The following is a 22,624-nucleotide window of genomic DNA, read 5'->3' on the forward strand; positions in this document are numbered from 1 at the left end:
TTCCATTTTCACCTCGTACCGGTCTTGTTAGATGGACTTTGAACAGCGCTAAATCCCTCCTTCCCCGCAATTTTAAACACCCTGTTAGTATATCTCTTTTCTCCCAGGGAAAGGCAATAACCAGACCCATCCTCACCTCATACTTGAACAGCATTGAGGCGGCAGCAGAGCGATGCTGAAGGTTTGAGCTCTGCCATTTTCCTACAGCAACAACTTCTCTTTTGAGTGCTCACCAACAGGCAAGCCAGCTGAGCAACGGGCAGGAGAATGAGATAATACAGACACCTGGGTGCAACTTCAGTTTCTTCTCCCAATATTTCACACTCTGGAATTAAACAATGTACTTAGCAAACACCCATGGCATTAGTGAATGTCTGCCAGCCACGTTCCAGACACAAGCCACAAGAACAGATGCATCCTCTCCACAGGGCAACAGGAAAACTAATCAGCAATTCCCACCAACTTGAGATTTTGCAGTATTGATCTATCCTAGGAAATGGGTCAGGTGAAAAAGATCGGCAAACTCTTCATAGTGTGCCTACAGGTAAGTTGCAATCCTCCGATAATCACCATTAAATAGTGATTAGTTATCACTTCAGCAAGTCATCTACTAGTGCTGATGCTTTTGAATGTGGAAAACAAAACAAGCAAAAGAAACAAAAGCATCAGCTGCAGCCTCTCTTCAATGCAGCTTTTCATCAGTCATGTCATTCCAGCCTAATTATAAGCCATCAAATGACAGGGTAAACCAATAAAACCTCCAGAGCCATTATTTCATCTTTCCCTACTTAAGAGTACCTACAGGACCAAACCCTACATTTTTTAAGGTTATTGCCATGGTAACAGGCATCTGAAAATGTTTTCATCTTCCCTATTATTTCTCAAGTCTGTAAGGCAGCTCCCTGTGCTCTTAGGCTGCGACTCCTTCCCCCTCCCTCTCCCACCTAGATTTCTTCCTAAGCTTTCCCCCCTGCTCCCCCCTCCCCAGCCTCGAGAGCTTCAGTGGGAGAAAACAACTCACAGAAGGCTCCCCTTCCTACAGATTTCCTCATGTATTACACAAGATGAAGAGTTACTGTTGCCATAGACAGTTCCAAGTCCTCTGCTTCCTGCTCCAGCACAGAAGCTCAGAGCTCTGTGGGAAGCCCTGCACCCCAGCCAGAGGCAACTGCAACCCAGGGGCAGCGACAGACCAGACAACTTTGTACTACACAGATGAGACACGGAGTTGAACTCCACGGTCCCAGTGACACGTGAACAAGTCTTACATCTTGTTTCCACAACACAGATGAATCCTAGGTGCATCAGGAGCTCCCTTGTGTTCCGAAATGCTGATGTGGAAGGTCTCATTCCAACACACAAATAAAACTTGTTCTGCGATAAGGGTAACTTAGAAAATTCTCGGGGGTTGAGCACCCTCTCTATGAAGAGCTGTACAAGAACAATTTTTGTACCATAATCTGAAGCTTGATTTACTTCAACCCATATGTACGCTTTTTCATGCAAAAAACAGAAGAGACAACACACCAGATAAAAAAGGCTTAAAATCCACTTTAATAATGCATTCCTGTAACATTCCTCAGACAAACACAAACTTGTTAGTGGGACAATTACAGCTTGTGTTCAAACAGTTTACACTAAATGAAAAATCTTGTAGTACTTCTACACAAAAGACAGGCAAGGTTAAGATTATACAAACATTTTTTTTCAGTTAAATCTTCAGCATGAGATACAGTATTTTTGTCCAATAGATTGTACTTTACTACCAGTAAAAATAAACAGCGATACAACACATTATCAAAAAATCCATCCAAACAAGAGTTTCCCAGCCGTTCAGGCTGCACATGACAATCAACTACTTTAAAGAAACAGATGGTCCAGATAAAAAGAATAACTACAAGTTAGGAGGGAAAAAAAAAAAAAAAAAGAAAGAAATAAACAGAAAACCTCCCCCAGTTCACTACATGATGGATCATTTGGAGCTATATAAATTTACAGAATCGTGGGAGCTCCAAAGTGCCCAGATGCTGCCCTAGTTCTCCAGAGACTCCCCTGTGCTCTTAAGCAAGGTACACTACACTAAAAAATGCCAAGACATACCGCAATTTTATCTAGTTTAGTCTCAGGATTCCAGCTGCAAACAGGAAACCTGGAATGGTCAAGGCATTAGGGTCCTTGCCATATTTTATCATTACTGAACCACCATGGCAGCCTCCCAGAATCCATTTCACATTGAAATTATAGGAATGCACCACATGAAATTTTCTAAAACCTTTACCAGTCAGACTGCACTCCCCTTGTCTTAAGAGTGGCTTTACCAAAACAGGCCCTAATTAACTATTTTTAATATATCCCCCACCCCCCAAATATGGCCTGCTAAGATTCCTTTTCTCTTTGGGGTGTGTGCAGGGGGTAGCTTAATCCTGTTAGTATCTGCGACGCTTATTAGGGCCAAAATCACCACCTGGATTTCCTCTGTTGAAGGCAGGTGGGTTCCCTCCCATCGCTCCAAGGCCTTCCATCGCACCACCCTGGCCAAAGCGATCTGCAGGCGGCGGCGGAGTCTTGTAACGAGGACAAGTGCAGGAGAGGCAGGAAGAAAAACAAGGAACAAAGAAGGGCAGTTAAAAGCCATTTGAGTTGATTCAAATTCTACTGGGTTTCCACAATTCCATCTGACCTTGCTACAAACTTTCACCTCACCAAAAATATCCCCACAGCCCCAAAAGTAGACTGACAGGACCACTGCAGGACCAGGTCTTTTCCCATGTAACTTTTAGTCAAGTGCACTAGAATACAATTTGCACCATCTCACTGACTAGTGCCCTGCTGTAGAGCATGTGAGAAATGCAGTCTGGGAAAGAACTTCACACTTCCACCATATTCCTTCACCCAAACTGAATGCAAACGAGGAGCAGTATACCGATACTACAGCCCTATCACAATCCAGGTGTACACAATACTCCAATTCCAAAATAAACCTACAATACTGGTTGTGTGCCCTGATCATATCCTGTTATTTCCATTCTTTGGCTCTCCTTCTTCAAGCTGGTTAGTGCTATTGCACAGTCTCTTCTTTCCAGCAGGGAGAAGACTATCAAAGGATAATTTGGGTTGGAAGGTAGCTCAGGAGGTCTCTAGTCCAACCTCCTGCTCAAAGCAGAGTTGGCTATGAAGTCAGACTAGGTTAGTCACAGCTTGACGCAGTCAGGTCTTGTAAACGTCCAAGGATAAAGACTGCACAACCTCCCTGGACAATGTGCGCCACTACATGTCCTCATGGTGAACATGGCACTTGCTTTAGGGAAGGTACTGGAGGCAACAACCACTGCCGCCTCCACCCCCCTGGACTGGGGCCAAGCGCCTACACAGAGCAGAACCGCTTTACACCAGTCTCCTGAGTTGCATTTATTCTTTGTCCACAGGTTTACAGCAGTGGTACATATAAAATGTAACGTGATACATATATGCACATCATAATTGGTATTAGTACTGTACCATGACTCCATGGTATTGCCTGGTTCTACAGAACACAGACCCTAACTTCAGTAAAATTATCAATTGGTAGGTCCCAGGGACTCTCAGCGCTCACTTTGCTGGCAGTGGAGGGCAGGCACTATCAGTAACAGCACTCTTTCCACCTTTCTCCCTTTCCTACAGATGAAAAATTCTGAGCAATCATGAAATTTTCCAGCACAACATATCATAGGGAAGGACAGTGCAATCACTGCAAGCAGCTGGAGCAGACATGCAAACTGCTCCCTACATGAATAAAAATCTGGAATGCACGGACCCAGTAACAACTAAAACCAAGCACATGGTCACAATAAAGTTTCCAAAATGTCTATATACGTATTTTTCTCCATTAGAGAAACAGCTTATTGATTTTTGGTCTAAATGGTATTATTTCATCATGTTGATCTGAACCCACCTGCCCTTTCCATTCTTATCTTCATCTTACCTCAACCACTCCACTGTCCCTACCACTTAGGCACAAAAGCTTATAGCCAAATAAAACTGTTCTTTATGACAAAAAAAATTTCTATGATCAAGAAATCTAAGTAGGGAGGTTTGCAGGAAAATTGCTTATGAGACCAATTGATATAAACTGCCAAAGGAAGATGAACTTTGAGGACAAATTCGACTATGACTGCTGCTGTTTCTGCTGCTGACTGGAGTGCTGACACTGTGAGAAGATCGATTCTCTGTGTGACAGAGGAATAACAGATGCCACAGAAGCCATGGCCTATTGTAAAGAAAAGCGCAAATAAATAAGCATAACCTCCACTGATTCTTTGCTTTTCACCTCCTAAGCAAATTAGCCAAATTTAACCATATAGTATTGCTAAGATATTTCTAACAAACATTTTAGCACTCATTACCTTGAAAGTAAGTAGTTATTAGACTTGGCTCAATCTCCTGGAAGTTACTAACTAGTATCAAGGCAAGATTAACTTCTAAAGATTTCAGCAGGAGTTAAGAAACAGGTCTAGGTAGACAATCAAGCTTCAACTTTAGCAGCATAGTGCTTAACAATGGAAACAACAAATCTGCATTTGAAAGGTGTGCACAACAAAAGGAGATACATTACCATTCCCATGGCTCCATCAGGTATCATAGCTCCAGGACCAGTTGCAGGTGGTGCAGCAGCTGGGACATTGGTACCACCCATAGCTCCTCTATTGTTCATGCCAATAGTACCTGGAGAAGAAAATTCAAGAACAGTCCTGGCAGGGACAGTGACTGGGGTCTCCTCATCTCCCCAGAGCCACCCAACACCATGTAAGCTCCCCACAGTGTTTTCCATTCAGGGACAGAGTCCTAATCTATTAACTAGCTTTGCACTATTAGGTCAAGATAAACTGATCTTGCATTCCAGTATTACCTGAAACTCCAGCAGGCTCTAACACTCACCACCTTCCTTAACCACTAAGCCCCCATCACCTCTTCACTTGCTCTTGTACATGTGGCCTGAAACTCTCAATCATGTAGTCAAGATAGGGAAATACAGAAATCAAGATAATTTCCTGGGCTAGAGGTCTAACACTGACTCTCACACCAGTCTCCGTTATCAGTACAAACTTCTGAAGCACACTATGTGTCTGATAGAAACTTCAACCAAGTCTTTTGCTTACTGAACGCAGTCTCACGAAGTACAATACTGCCTCATACCCAAATTCTGCTGTTTCCTGTCAGATGAACACTTCCTGTCACTGAACTTGGAGAAGATCACTACAACTGAGTTTCTAAGTAAGAAACCAATAAAATAAGACTACTCAAAAAATGTAACAGATTTTGTAAAGGAGGAAAGGAACATGCATAGGAACAAAGATGGCCACAGAATACTCTTACCTCCCATACCCATCTGTCCCATTCGCATCTCTGGTGGCTCTCTCTGGTGAAGGAAAAAAAAAAAAAAAAGAAAAAATAAAAAAGAGGAAGAAAAAATAAAACCCGAGACTCATTTCAAATGATAAAAATTCAGGCTTTTAAAAAAATGTAGTTATACAAATTCAGTGAGTTCTGGGGTTTTACTACTGAAAACTGTATAGAGAAGTCATTCCCAGGGTAAACTTCAAAAGATTATCTGAGCTACCTTCACACAGTAACGGCTGAACAAACAGATCTTATATAAAATATTTCCTTCTGTAATATTGTTTTTCACAATCACCGTTAACGCATCCAGCAGCAAAGCTGCACATGCAGATTTTACCAAACAGCAGCATACAAGAGATACATGGTATCTGGAGGGAAGGATCTCCTGAGTGGCAGCAATACATTAAATACAATTAGTTTTGTTACTTCCTCAGCATAGCTAAGAAGCTTTTCCTGTTGAGAGGAATGCAAGCTTACAGGAAGAGGCAGCGCTGGGTCACTCGCATTATAATACCACTTTGTGAGATCAGCGTCTCTCTTATTAACTGAGCACAGGGGACACACCACATCTCCTGCACTGCAAAGCCAGGAGCACCCCCTCAATTCTGTGACCGTACTACTTTTTCCACAGTGGGAACCGAATAACAGTTTCACTTCACCTGTAGTCTCATTGGCACTATTTATGATCTGAAGGCACTATTGTTCAGAGAAACTAGGAGTTCTGCTACACTGGGTAATATTTGCACATTTAGGTCAGTCACACTGCCCTTTTGGTTTGACACATTTAGCCATTTTGCTTAGGGACCAATTTTTCGCTAGGATACGTAAACACCTGCCACCCAGTTGTACTGATGCCATTATACCACCTTGATAGCACGGCAGCTGCCTCCACAACAGAAAGTTGCTGGGACTGGAAGTTAATTGTAAGACTTCTTTATAGAGCTAGAGGTACTACTGTTAAAAGGCAGGTTACCACACATTTTGCATTACTAGAAAATACTTGACCAACTGACTTTTAAGTACAAGCAATTACCATGCCTGCAGCAGCACCTCAAGTTGGGATTATTTCATCTAAGCATGACTAAGACAGACTGCAGGCTAGAGATATAGCTAGGTGTATGACCATAATGGGATTCTGAAGCAGTACTTCAAGACAGTCCATCTTTGTCACTGTTAGAATAAAATGAGTTAGCATATATTCTTCTGAACAGCAAGGCAGCTAGTGAGGGTCCTGCATGAACACCAGTGGGACGCTTACTGGGGTATGTATATTTTCCAGGCTAAACTGTATAAAGATTGGAGGGAGTCAGTAATTTAGGACAGAATGTATCCAAGATACAGAGTCCCTCAACCAACAAGTTGAGCATTCACAGAAAACCGCATGCTGTGGAAGGGCAAAAATCGAACATCAGTGTCCAGATGTAATGGGAACATAGAAGCACTCATACCGCATCAGCAAAATTCCCTTTAAAGCCTTCCTGCTGGCGTCTCATCATCTCTTCTTGCTGCCTTCTCATCTCCTCCTCACGGCGCCTGCGTTCTTCCTCCTGCCTGCAAAAATCGTCCAAGAATGCTCAGCACAACATACACCAACCATCTGCATCCCAGTGTTGCAGTGCTGCCTAATGGGTCTTGTTTGGAAATCTACAATTTTAAGAACTGAGGCTGTAAAATATTAGGTACTTTATGATGAAAACAGAAACACATATGCACAGAAAGTAATTTCCAACACTTTCAATTTCAAGCAGTTCATTATAAAACCCAACACGAGCAAAACCATGTGAGTGTCTCATGAGGAGTGGGTTGAAGAACTGGGGGTGTTTAGCCTGTTGAAAAGGAGGCTCAGGGGAGACGTTACCATGTTCTACAACTACCTGAAAGGAGGTTGTAGCAGGGTGGGTGTCAGTCTTCTCCCAGGTAGCAAGTAATAGGACAAGAGGAAATGGCCTCAAGTTGTGCCAGGGGAGGTTTAGATTGTATATCACGAAAAATTTCTTCAGGAAAGGGTTATCAGGGATTGGAACAGGCTGCCTGGGGAAGTGGCCGAATCAGCATCCCTGGAGGTATTTAGAAGTGTAGATGTGGCACTTCGGGACATGGTTTAGTGGTCGAGCTTCTTAAAATGACCCTGAAACAAGGAAAAGCCAGAATGGACAGAGAAATCTCTGAGACTAAGTTACCCCTCAAACGAAAGGATAGATACTAGAATGGGGTTTCTCAACCTGCAGCACTGAAACCACTGAATTACTGCACAGATTCTGATTCTTCTATCTGCCTCAGTCAAGGAGCTAAACTAAGACACAGAACTGCAGGAAACTAAACACTAATCAGTGGAAGAAACTCCTAACTTCCATTTTAAACCAACTGTACACTCTTCCTATGAACAAAAAGGCCCGAAATAACAGCCGTACTTTAGGTAGTAATTAAATGTCACACTGAACAATTAGGTGCACTGAAGCAGCATTTAATTTCATATTATGGATTCACAGCATTTCATAACCTGCCCCCTTACCTGAGTTCCAACTGTTTACGTTTTTGTACTTCTTGGTTATGCAATTCCTCCATTCTCCTCAGCTCCTCCTGGCGTCTCATTAAATCTGTAAAAGACAACAGTAAAAAACCCAAACTCATCTCCCATGTCCCCTCTTGAATTCCTGAACTAGAACCATAACACACAAGAGAACAAGGTAACAGAGCTTCCAGCAATACAGTAACATCTCCCCATTCACTTGGCGTTACCATGCTTGGTTACAAGTCAAGCAGCTACACCACGGCTCACCTTCAGTGGGCTCTAGCCCATCTAGTGAGCTACCCATCCCTTGATGCTGCAGGGCCGTGTTTTGATACTGTATTTATCTTTGACTGGTACCTTGCCGCATGAGCATAACTTGGTGCTCATGGCGGGCTGCTTCCATTTCCATTTCCAGCTTCTCTCGAGCTTCCTTGATGTTGCGGTCTACTTGTTCTTGCTGCTGTTTCTCCATTTCTATTAGAGCCTTCCAACGCATGGCATACTCATACTCAAAACTGCCAGGCTGTGCAAATCGAGGAGGCTGCTCACGTTCCCTGTCAAACAAGGAAGAACTAGTGAATCCTTCAATAGAGCAACGAGGAACCAAGAAAAACACGTTTGTGTGTTAAATGTACCAGTAGACCCTTTTAACAGTTAGAAATGCATTTAGTGCAAGAAATAAAGAATCACTTTGTCTTCTACTTTCTCACAAATAGCTATGCTTGGGATACCAGTTTGTCTGCTCCTCAGGAACCATTTAAAGGAGAAACTTAGGCAGAATCATCCTGCAGGATTAATTATACATGGAAACAGTGTTCCACCTTCCTCCACAACAAACAATGACACTGCTTTCGTAAGACATCAAAAGATTCTGGGTAAACACATTCAGAAATACTCTTAAAAAGAAACAGCCTTTGCTCCTGCTGCACATCTTATAGACAGACCCACTCCAGAAGCAAACACTGCCCAAACATGCATGTTTATTTTACTGATCTCTGCAGCCCATGCACCTGGAGCACATGACTATTCCTAATGCAGCCTCCCAGTTCCTGAAGCTCTCATCTTCCTTGAAAAATTCACGAGCACACATGGTTTACTAATTCCCACTGCTGGGATCACATGATACCTTTCTTACACTGGGAAGCCTTCAAAGACCATGGCCTTACACCTGGATAACTCTACAATCTTTTAATGCTATTCAGATCACTATTTAAATATTCACTGTGGGTTCAAATCTGTTTTCCTCTACAGACTTTCCATAACACTTAGAACAAGAAACTTAAGTCTTTGCTTCAGCTTCTCATGTGAGTAAGGGATCTCATGTTATCTCAAACTGACATGACTTTTTATTCCAACAACTGAAACAGACTTATGAAAAATATGTGGAGGCTGCCAGTCTTAGCCAGCAGTATGGATCCAAACCTACTGCTTTCTTTCAACTAATCATGGCAAGGAACAGTGTATGCAATTCTCCTTCCACAGTCAGGTCACGTTTACAAAAAAAAGGAGGCCCTTTAGGAGCACTGATGAGCCACTGTCCTAAGACTGAGGCACCAGTTAATGCCCTAGTCCACAGGTAGTCTCATCTCCTCACATACTTGTGATATTGCTGGTTTTTGATGACTAGTTTCTCTGGTAGTCCTTCTTCATCATCATACTGATCCATGGGCTCCACAGTGACAGGCCGAGGGAATCTGTAAAGAAAAGATGAGGTGCTTTCAACAAAATTCAAGAATGAGCTTGTGTGCAGGACAGCATGTGTACTGTGTCTGAGGTTATAAAATACTGCTTTTAGCACTGCTCAAAGAAATATAAAAGCACTTGGGGATCTCAACCAAGTGAAACCAGAAATCACTTTAAACACCTTTTTTTTCTTTCTTTCTAGAACAGAAGCTGAACTGTTAACCAAAATCCTTTTTGAAACCAACCCAAAATTGTATGAAGAACCATACTTCCAGTTATTGGTTAAAAAAAACCAGCTTAAACAGAACCTAACATTCTCCAGTAGGATTTAGTTGGCATGAAGTCTCGTAGTCCCCGGAGTTTTGGTTTTCCCCCTTTCCTCCACTGCTACATGGCCAACCATGGGCTGCAAAGTCCTTGTGTCCCTTTTTATAACTGCCTAAAGCAAAGAGTAACTATACTGCTCCTCGCTGGAGGTTGCTGGCTGTACCATTCAGTCATAGTCTTCTGGGGAGACCACCACATGCCATTACTGCTCAGCAGCAGTGCTCTTAAGTGCCTGCTGGACCCTGTCTGAACTTCCTCCCCCCAAGAAATCCACTGGTGCACTCTGCAACACAGACACTGCACACATGTGCTTCTGTCCTCCTGGTTTCTGTATGCAGAAGAAAGTATTTAACAAAGGTGTCCCCAATGTCTGAATTAGCTCCCCTTCACAGCACTGACACTGCTCATCCTTGGCACAAAGCAGCACCACAGCCTCTCGTTAGCTCCTCAACCTCACTTGCCAGAGCTGGGGAAACGGAAAAGAAATGATCATGCTATGCCAAGCGGTGGCCAAACTCCAGCAGGAAGGCAGGATACGAGAGGCTAAAAATCCCTCTCCTCAGCTGAAGATCCACAATCTAGCTTTTCACTTCAGTGTGACATACTCCATTATTAATGTTTTCCAGTGTGCACCAATTCCAATCAGTTTATCTAGCTGCTACTGTCATGAACTAGGACAAGTTTAATCAAGGCCAAGCCATAACTAGAAATAAGCAAACATACTGGTCTGCTGTCCTAGATATCAGAATCTAATACACTGATAGCTACAAAAAGATTGATCCTTACCCTCAAGTGCTCTCATTTACACACTGGTAGTGACTTAGTTTGCATGGGTTTTTTTCATGGTTCCTTCAGGATAGAGACTTCTGAATCAGCAAAAGCTCCTTAACAGCAATCCCCCCGCAGAGCGCTACGTGCTATGCTGGTTATCCCCATATAGTCTCAGGGAGAGAAACAGGTATAAAAACCCCAACAACCCAAAACCACCTGCTTTTTGAAACTCAACATGCTTGTGTATGGCTGTGCCATACCAAAAAAAAGGAAAGAAGCAAGAAGCACAAAGCTTATAAAATTACTTTAGAAATTAGCAGTATAGCCCCAATTTCAGGAAGTATTCTATTCCCAGATTGTAGGTGCATATATATAAAATATAAATTATTTCCAAAAGATCAGAAATTACTCCATCTTAATACTTAAGAGCAACAGTCTGTGCTCTGTGGAACACATCTAGAATTAGTCATTTACTTGAGCAAGTTCACATAATTACGCAAGAGCATGCTTTGTTGCCTTATGATATTCAAGCACAAGGAAAACAGTTCATTATGGTGAAAACTCCAAACAATCCAATCTATCTGACCAGCTCCTCCAACAGATCCCATGCCCACAGTGGTGGATCAGCATTCCACCACAGCTGTGCATGCTGCTGAGTGGAGTCCCATCCCAAAGAGCCATCTCTGAAGCAATCCACAGTGCACAACTAACACACTTTAGCTTCATTTCCAACAAATTATATGGATGGTCTCTGAAACAGCTCTGCTTCTTAAAGGCTGCTTTAATTGCCCTAAGAAGGCTTTACCAAGAAAGAGCTTATCGGGAAGTTTTACGCACTTACCCCACTATCAGCTTCCCAGAAGAAAGTTTTCAGACCTGAGTTTCAGCACAGACTCACTCTTGTTGGAACAAAGCTAATTAAAGTTCTCCCCAGGCAAATCACCGACCACCTCCTACCCCATCTGTCCTGCTCTGATGTTAAGAAACATTGCTCACAAACCAATGCCACCCATCAACCTGCAACACATGCCAGTATAGCACTTCTCACCCTCCACACTTACGTAGTTAGCAGGAAAGACCCATCACTACATCTATCCAGGGCTTTCCTAGCAGCAGGCTTCCCTGAGAACTCCACAATGCCTTTCCCAGAGGATCGTCCTCTGTCATCCACAATAACCACAGCCCTTTCCACCTGGCCAAACACTGAGAAGGCTTCCTCCAGGAGCTCATTGGACACAAACTGAGGCAGGTTTCTGACTGTCAGCGATGCACTGTGGCATGCAAAACGCACTCTTAGCTGCTTCCCACGTAGAGGCATGTTGTCTAGTTCCACCTTTGCAATCTCTGCCAGAGTGCGAGTTTCCTGAAGATAAAAAAAGTTATCATTAAAACCCTCAATGCAGTACACAAACAGCCAGTCACAACAGTCACAAGCCTATTTCTCCTGAACAAGTATCTCAGAGACAGGAACAAATAATCCTCCCATAGCATGGTAAAAAGTGTCCTAACAGACCGTAACTATTCTGTTATGACTCTAGCTGAAGAGGCATGTATAGAGATTGGAGGGGAAAAATAGTAATAAAAATTCAAAATACATCAGAACTGAGATTAATCCAACAGCCAGTACAAACCTAAGCAAACAATTAAATCACCATTATCTACAGACATAATTAAATATTAAGGCTACAAAGTAGGCCTTTTTTTGTTTAAATAAATACATTTTTTAAAATAATCAAGATTTAGCTATTAGCCAAGCCTGACAACTGTAAAAGAAAATGCTGATTGTATGACAATCCACGAAAGATGACATCCTATGCCAGTTTCACACCTCTCCACTCACTAAAGTCACCACCAAGCAGCTACACTAGAGCAAAGCACCCCAGACTTTGGCGTGGGAACCTCATGCTCCAGTCACTCACCTTGGGGCTTTCAGAAAGGTAGCATATGAGCCAATAAAGTCTGAGAACCATTACTCTATGTTGGTAGCTAACTCCTTCCCAGTCACCATTCAACATGATCATAAAGAGATCCCCTACTTCAAAAGCAGTCATCATTCCAGTAATACTGCATGACAACCTATGTTCATATAAATCCCATGTTCACACCCTTCCAGAAAATGCAAGTCCACCCTGCCTATAATAGCATCATGTTAATGGTTTCTTTCTGTTTTGTACCAGCTAACTTCAGAATAACTTTATCAGATATCTCATAAATCCTGCCACAGGCTGCCTGAATTCACATTCCTTCTCATTAACAAGCTCTAGACAAACCACTTGTAGAAGCTGATCCCATATTCCTTGTTACTGAAATCAACAGCGGGCTTAATTAGCAAGATATCTGAACACATACTACTGTCAATTAGCAATACTCCTCCAGTGTGAGTCATTGCCACAAAAACACCTCAAAGGTAGCAAGTCACTCACCAGCCTGATAAAGCCAAAGCCTTTGTCCTTGTGTATGAAGACTTCACCGGCCTTGCCATACTTCTCAAATAACTTTCTCATCTCTTCCTCTGTAATATCGGGGGGCAGATTCCCCACAAACAGGCGGCTTCTTTGGGTGAAGGTCTTTTCACCAGGTTTCCGGAAATTCTTCAGGTCAATAGTCAGGCCTTCATCTGAGGGGAATAAGGTACACAGCTGCTCTACAGTTGGGGGGATAAATTCTATTAGGTTTCATCACAGTGAACAGAGAGACATAGGACAACATTGGTAACACCACCCATTCACTTTGGTCTCAAACCTCTCCAGCCATTTCTACAGCAACAAGGGGATTTTATTTCAGAACGGGGCCCGTGTTTTTTTTAATGAAAACACACGCTTTGACCTCAGTGCTCATTAACGCAAGCGAAAGATAGTCTAGAAATAGAGACTAGAAGTACACTGCAGCTTGAAACAGCGTGAGAGATTTCACCCAACTTTTGGAGATCTGGTCAAGATGACTGACCTGCAACAAAGTCAACTGTAGTCACGATACCGGGTTTTGTTAATATAACACTTTCTCTGTCTGAGAAAGTCTGAGTAAATATAGAATAGCCACAGTCTGGCGAGCAACCAGATTTTTACTAAAAAACCTGAGCCATCCCAAATATCTAGAAAAATATGCAAACAAGAGAAAATTTTCCTCAAACAGGTAACATCCTACAACAGGGGTCCTCAAACTACGGCCCACATGTCGGATATGGCCCCCAGGGTCCTCAATCTGGCCCCTGGTATTTACAGATACACCCACACACCCCCCCGCCGGGGGCTGGGGCGGGGGGGTGGGGAAACCAAGCAGCCGCAGATGACTGCCTGCCACTTCATCCACGCGCCGGCCCCCTGTTTAAAGAGTTTGAGGAACCCTGTTCTAGACTTGGGTTCTAGACTCTTGGGTTCCAAGCTGAAGAGAAGGCTGGAATGGTGGAAACAGTGGAAAAAACCCACCCCAAAAACCAGCCATATAGGTGAGACCTCAGAGAAATCACAAAGTTAATCACAAAAATCTGTATCCAGTAAGTAATGTTATATAAATCACTAATAAACAAGAGAGACGGCATGAAGTTTTTCAAATTCTCACATGCATATAATCTTTAACCTTTAATTCTGTAAGAGTCCAGCATAATCCTGGAAGTTCTACTATACACCAGACACAGGCGTGGCATTATTGTCCCTTTACCTTCCTGTGTCCCATTTTCTTAAATGTATATGGTACTTCCCCGCACAGGACAGCCAGCCACAGTAAGCCATTCCTTTGCTTTGCAGAGGACACATCTCATGGCCATGCATATGAAATAAACTACAAACATGAGTGGCTTTATTCAGACTACAAAGCTTGTCACTAACCAGGAAAGCCTATTCAGGCGAAGACAACATGCAAGACATGCAAGGACAACTCTTTAAGAATAAGCACATGGCTAACACACACACAAATAAGACTGACAGTGTATCTATAGAAGATTAGTGAGAGTAAGTTATCCACTTCACACAGCCAGGGTGCTTAAGTGAACTGTTTTGTCTTGTGAACTTCTTCACACCGTTGTCAGAAGTATTTGGGGATCAGTTGCAAGGCCTGTGAATACACTAGGAGGGACTTATACCACGATCAGTGTTCTGCCTTAGGTAGATCTACTCAAAGGCACCTGAGATACAGTCACTCACTATAAGCTGATCGCTGTGAGAATACCACAATACACTTGTTGTGTTGTATTGTTTCCAACCTGACTGGAAAGGGACTGGTCTGCCACCTTTGTCTATTATCTTCTATGAACCGAAAAGGAGCCTGTTTTACAAGGCCACCTAGTAAAAACATACAGTTTTTTTTTTTTACTAGCTCATTATCCCTGCACATGTGTGCATATAGTTAAACCTGCAACTTTGACAGAAAACCCAGAGGAATCACACAAAGTGCATGTGTGACTTCAATATGCTTTTGTTTGAACCAACAAAGTGTCCGAATTTGAAAAAATAAATTTCTAATATAACTAAAGTACTTCCCCACCCAAAACCGCTAACGGCAATGACCTGCTGCCATACTTCTAAACTATCAAGTTAGATCAGTTAAGGCCTCAGAAGCCATTAATGCATACTCTCTCAGCTCATAAGCCCCGACTGCATCCCAAGTAACAAGAGCTACAGTCCATGCTGATGAAGAACAAACCCGGAAACACACCAGATTAGTGTAACAACCATCATCAATACCAACTGGTACTTGAACGCTAAAATATTAAGTAAAGCTGGGTATCTCCTAGTCCCTCCCATGTAAAAAAAATTAGTGTTAACGGGTGACCGCAGATTGCTGTAACAACATTCTTACTACAATTGTATCTTTACAGATAGCAAATTTATTTCGCTAGTATTTAAGATAACCCGTGTTGAGAAGCCATCTGTTATCGTTGGGGGGGGGGTGGAAGGAAAGAGGCGACAGAATAAGCCACCTCGTATTTGCGAAGTTTACAGAAACACCGTTGAAGGCTCAGAGACTAGTTCTAAACTCTTCAAGCGAGCTTTGCTCGAGAATGAGACAAAGGAGGAACCTCCACATCGCTGCCCAGTTTCGGGAGCAGAAGAAACTTACAGACAAACCCCAGCCAAACTCACGGCAGCCACACGCATCTTTGCATAGACCGAGCAAAAAGAAAACCCCGAGAACCAGCCCAGCTGCAATTCAAACCCCCGTCCCCAACAAGGGAGCAGCCCGACTGCTGCCGGCAAACAGCGAACCCAAGTCGCGGCTTCCTTAAGGCCCAGAACCGTTATAGGTTTAAGCCGAAAGAGCGGGTCCTGTGCGCTCGGCCCGGACCCACGGCACCCAGCAGCGAACCGGGACCCCAAGTTCCCCTCCGCAGCGAGCGCGGCCGCTCAGCGCCTACCCAGAGCGGGGCCGGGCGGCCCCCCGCGGCGGGCCCGGGACTCACTCTGGCTGTTGGCCTGCTGCCCGTTGGTGGGGATGGACGGAGGCGGGTGCTGCTGGTGCTGGTGCTGTTTCCGCGGAGTGTGGTTCTGCTTCTCCATGTTGAAGCCCTTGTTGCCCTGCATCTTCCCCACCTGGAGACAGACACGTCCGGTCGGCCGGGGCTCGACGCCAGCTCCCGCCCGCGACCCCCAGGTGGCTCCCGCCGCCCCCAGCCCCGCCTCACCGGGGGCCGCCCGCCCGCCAAAGCGGCCGCGTGCAGCGGCGGGGCGGGGCGGGCCGCGCAGGCCGCGGCAGGCCCCGGCAGGGCCCCGGCGTCGGCGGCCGGCCGGGAGCGCCCGGCCCGCGGCGGAGCGGAGCGGAGCCGCTCTCCTGCCCCCGCCGCGGCCTCACCTGGTGGCGGACGCCGGCGCCGAGGCGGATCGCGGCCTCCTCGCCCCACAGCAGCCCGAAGAGGAGCGCGCGCGCGGCCGGAACTCGCGCAACCTAACCAGGCGCCCGCCACCCGCGCTCCCATTGGCCTCCCAGACTACAGCGCCGCACTGCCACTGGCCGTGCTTGCCGCCACTCACGAGCCCGGCCGCCATAGGGCGGGAGTAGCCGTCCCCACAGCCCTCCGTGCGGAGCCGATTGGCTGCACGGCGGAGCCTGCACGCCGCGCGCGCTGCCAATCATCGCCTCGGGCATGAGGCTTGGGTGAGCGGCGAACGAGGGACAAAGGAGCCCAGCGAGCCGCCGGCGCGCGCCGCGCAGCCGCACTGGGACGGAGGGGGCGCGCAGGCGCGGCGGGGGCCGCGCGCTTTAAAGGGACAGCGGTGGTGCTCGCCTGCCCCGCCCCCATCCGTCCGCGTGCCCAGGCCGGTGGCGGGAGCGGCGGCCGCTGCGCCTCTGCTCCGCCGGTCCCGCCACCGCCCGTAAGTACCGGAGCCCCGGCGGCGCCTCTGCAGAGCGCCGCGGGCCAGCGGCAGCTCCGTGCCCGCTCCCTTCCCAGGCCGGTCGCGGGCGCCCCCTCACCTCGCCCACCAGCCCCCGTCTTCGCCGGCCATCTCCGCTGGAGCGGCGCTGCCTCGCTGTGGGCAGCCGGGCCGGCCGTGGGGAAGGGCCCGCCGTGCCCTGTCCCGAGCGGCTGTGGGGCGCCGGGAACGGGAGCGCGGCCAGCCGCTGCCTCCTGCGGGCTGGGCCTCGCCACCTTTCAATAAAACCTCCCGCTTCCCTCCGTGTCCCGTCGCACGTAACCGGGACGGGTGCTGCGCGGCCGCGGCCAGCCCGCTGCCCGGGCGCCACAGTTGCTTCCCCCTCGCCCCGGGAGGCACTGGGGGGGTCACCCCGCGGCCCGGCCCGCGCTCAGCTCCTGCGCTTTTCTGGGGGTGGGGGCTGCTCCCTGGGGAGGAGCAGGAGAGGCCCTTCCCCCCCCCAGGGCAACAGGGCGGCCAAGGGGGAATGGGGGTCCTTCGAGGATGGGGGGGGGGGGTCGGAGCCCCTGGGGAGGGGCGAACCTGGCCGGGGGAGCTGCGGGGGGGACATGGCTGAGCCCGTGGGTGGGTGGGCGGGAGGGGGAGGGGAGCTCGGTGGGGGCTGTTGTGGGGGAGGGGAGCCGGGGTGTGTGTGTGGGGTGCAGCGGGTGGGGGAGGGCAGCCGGGGGGGGGGAGGGGGGCGCATGGAGTGGGGCGGGGGCTGACCGGGGGAGGGGAGCTCGGGTGGGGGGGTGGCGGGGCGCGGGCGGCGGGCGCCGGCCGGGGCAGCTCCTCCTGGGGGCGGTGCCGTGTCCCGGGCCCCCGCGGAAGCCCCGCCCGGCCGCGCTGTCACTCACCGCCCCGGGGAGACGCTCCAGCTCCAGGGAGGCGGTGGCGGCGCCTGGACCCGGCCGGGCGGCTCCCCCCGCGCGCAGGTAGAGGCTTCGGCGGCGCGGCCGGTCTGGGCCCCCCGGGGCGGCAGCAGGGCCCGGGCCGCGGGAGGCGGCAGCGAGAGGGTTAAGGTGTGTGTGGTGGGGGGGCAGTGGGGTGGCAAGCCCACTCCGCGCGATCCGCTCCGCACTTTGCGGGTGGTCGCGCGGGCATCGGCGAGGACTGGGTTGCCCCGTTCCGGCCCGCGCCCCCCCCGCCGACCACCCCCGGCACCGCGCCGTGCCCCGCTGGGGTGCGGCCGCTGCCCGCGCTCGGCTCCGCGCTGTCTCTTCGCGCGCTCCTGCTCCTCTGCTTTGATCCGTTCCGGGTTTTCCGGCCGCCCGGCGAAGTCCGGGCTGCTGCGCCGATCCCGGGTTCGGGAATCCGTTCCACGTTTCCGAGGCCGCCGCCTGCAAGCGAGTCTCGCGAGCCTGGGCCCCGCCGCGGCCAATGGGAAAGCGTCCCTCGCTCTGCACAGCCAATGGAGCGCTGCCCCCGCCCCCCTTCGGGCTGCAGCGCGCTGAGGGCTCCGAGCGGCGCTTCCATTTAAAGGGGCCGCGACCCGAATCCGGGCTTTGGGTAGAGAGGGCGGCGCAGCGTCGGGGAGCCAGGTACGAGCGGTGCCGGCCGCGGGCGCCTCCCTACGGCTGCACGGGAGGCACAGGTGGGGCGGCGGCGCGGCGTGGGGCTGCCTCGGGGCGCCCGTCCGTGGGGCGCCCGCCCGTGGGGCGCCGGTGCTTGGCCCCACGGGTGGGGGTGGGGCAGGCGCGTGTGGCGCGGGTCCCGGGGGGGCGGGGCGGGTGGGACCCCCCCACACACACAGGGTGGGGGGCGGGGCGCGGCGCGCGCCTGGCGGGAGGGGGCGGGGCCTACCGCTCCGCGAGGGGGTGGGGCCGGCGCTGCTCGCTCCCCCCCCCAGTGGCGACCGCTTGGGGGCGCCCTGCGGCGTGGGGCGGGTCCCGAGGACCCCACCCCGATGCGGCACCGGCCCCGTGTCCGCTGGGGAGGGGAGTGGGTGTGGGAAGCAGGCCCCGCCCCTCGGCTGGGGCGGGGCGTGGGGGGTGGGACCCCGTGGCGACCCTCACACCTGCTGGGGCGAGCAAGGCCACGGGAGCCTGGGGCCCCCCCGGCCTGACACCTGTCCCCCACGCAGCCCCTGCCCTGGTGCCGGTTAACGCGGGGGGGGTGGCGGCGGCCGGCCCCCACCCTGGTGCTGGGGGTCGGCTGTGCCCTCTGCCACATCGGTGCCTGCCCAGGGGGTTGCGGTGCACTGACCTCCCCGGTGTGCCCACCCCAGGGGACCCGTCCCCGCCGTGGGGAGCTGCAGCAAGTGGCCCCCAGCCACTCTGGGGCTCGCCCTGCCCCGCCACCCACTGGGCTCGCCTCTCCCCGCCGGGCAGCGGCTCTGGGCGACGCAGCCTTTATGCTGCTGTCACTACGCGGAGCAGCGTCTGTGGTGCTCGCAGAACACCGCAGCTGCCAGTCCGTGACCCGGCCGCCCACTCTGTCCACCTGCCCCCGCCGTGTGTGGGGTGAGCCTGGAGTGGGGCACGGTCCGGGGGTCCCCCTGTGGGCTGGCGCCTGTGCTGGAGCCCTGGGTGCCATGTGCTGCTCTCGAGGCCCAGGCCCTGCCAGGGATGGGTGCAGCCCCGCGGGACCGAGCTGCCTTGTGCCGCTGGAAGAGGCAAAGCCCCCGTGTGCGGGAGCCTGGCTGGGCTGGGCCGCGTGTCAGCAGCATGGCCATGGCCACCGAGGTGTGCTGGGCAGCATCGGCGCCTCCCGTGTGGTTTGCAGAGGCAGGACTGGCCCCAGACGGCAGGGTGAGCACTGGTGAGGCTGGGAGCTGGTGGTGGCAGGGTGAGCACCCGCGAGGCTGGGAGCTGGCTGTGGCGTGTGCCCAGTGTGGGAGAGGGCCCTGGCGGTCGGACATGCCGGTGTGGGCAGAGGGCAGCGCTAACACGGTGTGTGTCAGGTGGTTGAGGGTAGGATGCTCAGCCGAGCACTGGGGAAATGGTTCTGGAGTCTCTTTCTGATGATGACCAGAGCAGCTTCATTTGTGTTCTTCCCTTCTGTTGTGCTTCAGGTCTGGCCGTTGTTCCAGGCTGTAACTTCTTCCCCTCTCGCTGCTGCTTGCTGCGTTCCCCTTAATCTGCTTTTTCTTGCCTAACCCTGCCTATGCTGGAGTCAAACCTGGTGGTAAGAGCATAGCTCTGTCATTGCTGCCAGCCCAGCTTTACCAAAGGAATAGCCACAGCCTACAGAGCTGCTGCCTGGAATGGCCAACCTGCAGCCCGTGGCCCCAGCGTGCGTATTTGCACAATCCGGTTTCTCTCCACCTGCTTAAATGCCCCTTCCTGTGAGTGCCCTTGCTTGGAGGATGCCAGCCAGTCACACCGGATTCCTCCGCAGCTCCGACAGCCAGCCCAGGGGGCTGAGGCTGAGCCCACAGCCTGACTCCGGGGACGGAGCCCCTGTGTTATTTCTTTTACAGGTGTTTTATGATCAGTGATGCTGGGATGCATGACCCTGAGGGACACAGGTGTGCTAGCAGAAGCCTCTAGTGCAGAAGGATCATGGTGAAAGCAATCCAGGGGAAGCATGGAATAGGCCACAGCTGTGACAATGAATTTCTTAGCTTAGCGAAGGCTATGCTAGCAGGATTTCGCTGGAATTATGTTTTAATCTTGGTAGAGTGTTTTAAATGTTAACTTCTTCCTTTGCTGGCAGCATGGGTCAGGAATGTGCAGTGCTTGTGACCATCTTCACCCGTCCTGCTGGCCATGGGCTCCCCGTAAGCCAGCTCGGCCCCCGGCAGGGTGAAGGGAAGGGAATCGGTCAGCAGGCTGGGGGAGAGCTTGCTCTGTGCAACACGGTGTTACATCCCAGTGCTGGAATGCCTTTTTGTGGGCCTGGCAGCAGGCACCTTGCAGAGGGATCTGGGACTGTCCCGAATGCTGAGGAGACAACTCACCTTGTGCTTCCAGTGTTTTGGCTCTGTAAGGCCACTTAAAGAGCCACTTAAGATGTTTTGCCCTCAAAGATACATCCTCCCTGAGACACTGCCCTCTTGTCTTCTCATTCTTCCCGTTGTAGTAAGGTTTATTCAAAGAACCACGGACAGGTTTAGGTTGGAAAGGACCTCTGTGAGGTCTCTAGTCCAGCTGATCTGATGCTCACGGCAGAGCTGACTTGAGATCACGTTGTTCAGGGCTTTGTCCCGCTGAGTTTTGAGGACCTCCAGGGCTGAGGAGTCCATGGCCTGTTCCCAGGCTCTGGCACTCTCCTTTGGAGAGTCACCTGCTCTGCCAGGGGTTTCCTCCAGCTGGCTGTGGCTGCTTGTGGGAGGTGTCCAGGACTTTGCATTAGGTGGCCCGACACCCTCCTGCAGCATTTGGGCAACAGGTAGGGACCTGGTGCCATCTCTTTATGATCACTTTCAGGTCTGCTGTCTATTTCTGTCTTTTAATCAGTGTCTTAATATCATCAGGGCAGTTTCAACAGTTGCTGCTCAAGCATGCTGTGTGCCTCCATGTTTTTTTGTTGCGCTTCAGATAGTACTCCCAAAGCTTTTTTACCCACCTGCCCCTTTCCCCTGTGTATAACATGATTTTGGCAGATGTCATGTGGCAAGTAGTGAGCCTTGGAAGAAATGTTGCTTATTCATGCTATAGACACAAGTGGCAGGAGAGTTTTTCTCTCTGACTTGATCTGTAAGTGGAGTTGGTTCTTGAAGCTGAGTTGCCGCTAAGACCTCTGCCTTAACATGTGTAAACAAAGCAAGTTGTGTTAGTGTACCTGGACTTGCTGCTCCTTTCTCTGTTGCAAAGCCTTGATGCTTAGTGCTTGGGAGGGGATCTTGGTCTTACAAAAAGATGTGAAGAGTATCCAAGCGGTTTCAGACTGCTGCCAGGATGGCGTTCCAGATGGATGAACATGCTCCTCTTGTCTTTTTTGGCTACTAGTACAGAGGTGTTAGTTTAGCAGCAAAGAACACTGAGATCCAGGAATAATGTTGAGTACCTTTGAAGTGTTGCAGGGAGTCTACAGGTAAATGTAATTCTAGACAGTTCTGCAAGATTTCTGAAATTTGTCTTTCTTGCACTTTCTTGAAACTGGGATGAAGTTTCTGGAATGCAAACTCAAAATCTAGTTTGGTCATTCCTGCCTTGGAGGAATTAACAGGAAACTCATGGTGCTGTTTTGCTCTGTGTTGGAGGGTTCGGGATTTCTGGATTCTGGGTGACTCTGTATACTAACTTTGAGGACCACACCCTAAGCTGGTGCTCCTGCTGTAGAAAAATCTAGTGGTGGTCTTGGTACCTCCTGGCTTTGGGAGTGCTGGAAAACCATTGCTTGAGGGTTGAGGCTGCTGGTGATGCTCTGGGGAGGCCCTTCTTTTCCCCATCTACCCATTCCCGTTGTGTAGACAGTTCCAGTCACACGTGAAGACTGGTCTGAAGGGGACATGGTGACAGCTACTGCTGTTTGCCCTCTAATTGAGAGAACCAGTAATATGTTTGGAGATGAGAAGAGATAGCTGTTCGCTAAACCTGGCCTGCAGAGCACAAGCTCAAGAGCTTGACTGGTGACATCTGCAATAGCTATAGCTGACTGGGAGGGAGTCACTGAATGCTGTTGTAAAATCTCCAGGTCACTGAGGGTTTACACGTCCCTGGGTCAG

At 49.8% G+C, this 22,624-nt stretch overlaps 2 protein-coding genes across 11 annotated transcripts in view; one reads left to right on the forward strand and one right to left on the reverse strand.

Annotated features, from left to right (window-relative positions):
• Positions 1 to 1,533: 1,533 nt before the first annotated feature.
• Positions 1,534 to 16,608, reverse strand: NONO (non-POU domain containing octamer binding). Of its 4 annotated transcripts, none has more exons than XM_055727069.1 (11): positions 16,454 to 16,608; positions 16,065 to 16,194; positions 13,093 to 13,286; positions 11,731 to 12,032; positions 9,487 to 9,582; positions 8,246 to 8,442; positions 7,889 to 7,973; positions 6,825 to 6,927; positions 5,353 to 5,395; positions 4,592 to 4,701; positions 1,534 to 2,564 (listed from the first exon to the last, which is right to left on the reverse strand). In XM_055727069.1, exons 2-11 carry the CDS (start codon positions 16,183 to 16,185, stop codon positions 2,427 to 2,429), a joined length of 1,389 nt encoding a protein of 462 aa, XP_055583044.1. In that variant the 5' UTR covers positions 16,186 to 16,194; positions 16,454 to 16,608; the 3' UTR covers positions 1,534 to 2,426. The 4 variants fall into 4 exon arrangements, with proteins under 4 accessions (XP_055583044.1, XP_055583043.1, XP_055583042.1 ...); XM_055727068.1 differs by having other exon boundaries at positions 13,093 to 13,313; XM_055727067.1 differs by having other exon boundaries at positions 16,020 to 16,194.
• Positions 16,609 to 17,840: 1,232 nt separating this feature from the next.
• ZMYM3 (zinc finger MYM-type containing 3) overlaps positions 17,841 to 22,624 on the forward strand; it is a 33,415-nt gene continuing 28,631 nt past the window's right edge. For 2 of the 7 annotated variants that reach the window (XM_055727071.1, XM_055727077.1), the window contains exon 1: positions 17,841 to 17,948. The gene's annotated coding sequence lies outside the window, so the exon portion shown is untranslated. The other 5 variants (XM_055727070.1, XM_055727079.1, XM_055727072.1 and 2 more) reach the window with 3 other exon arrangements.

This window comes from Falco cherrug, chromosome 15, assembly GCF_023634085.1.
Source record: "Falco cherrug isolate bFalChe1 chromosome 15, bFalChe1.pri, whole genome shotgun sequence".
Lineage (NCBI taxonomy): Eukaryota > Metazoa > Chordata > Aves > Falconiformes > Falconidae > Falco > Falco cherrug.

Bases quoted from the DNA above. Each gene is read 5' to 3' on its own strand.
- NONO (XM_055727066.1), bottom strand. From the start codon at position 16,185: ATGCAGGGCAACAAGGGCTTCAACATGGAGAAGCAGAACCACACTCCG. The intron at 7,974-8,245 runs GTACCAGTCAAA...TGTCTTTTACAG, and splicing joins AGTTATGCTCATGCGGCAAG to ATTTAATGAGACGCCAGGAG. The intron at 2,565-4,591 runs GTAATGTATCTC...CCTCGTTACAAG, and splicing joins CTGATGGAGCCATGGGAATG to ACTCCGCCGCCGCCTGCAGA.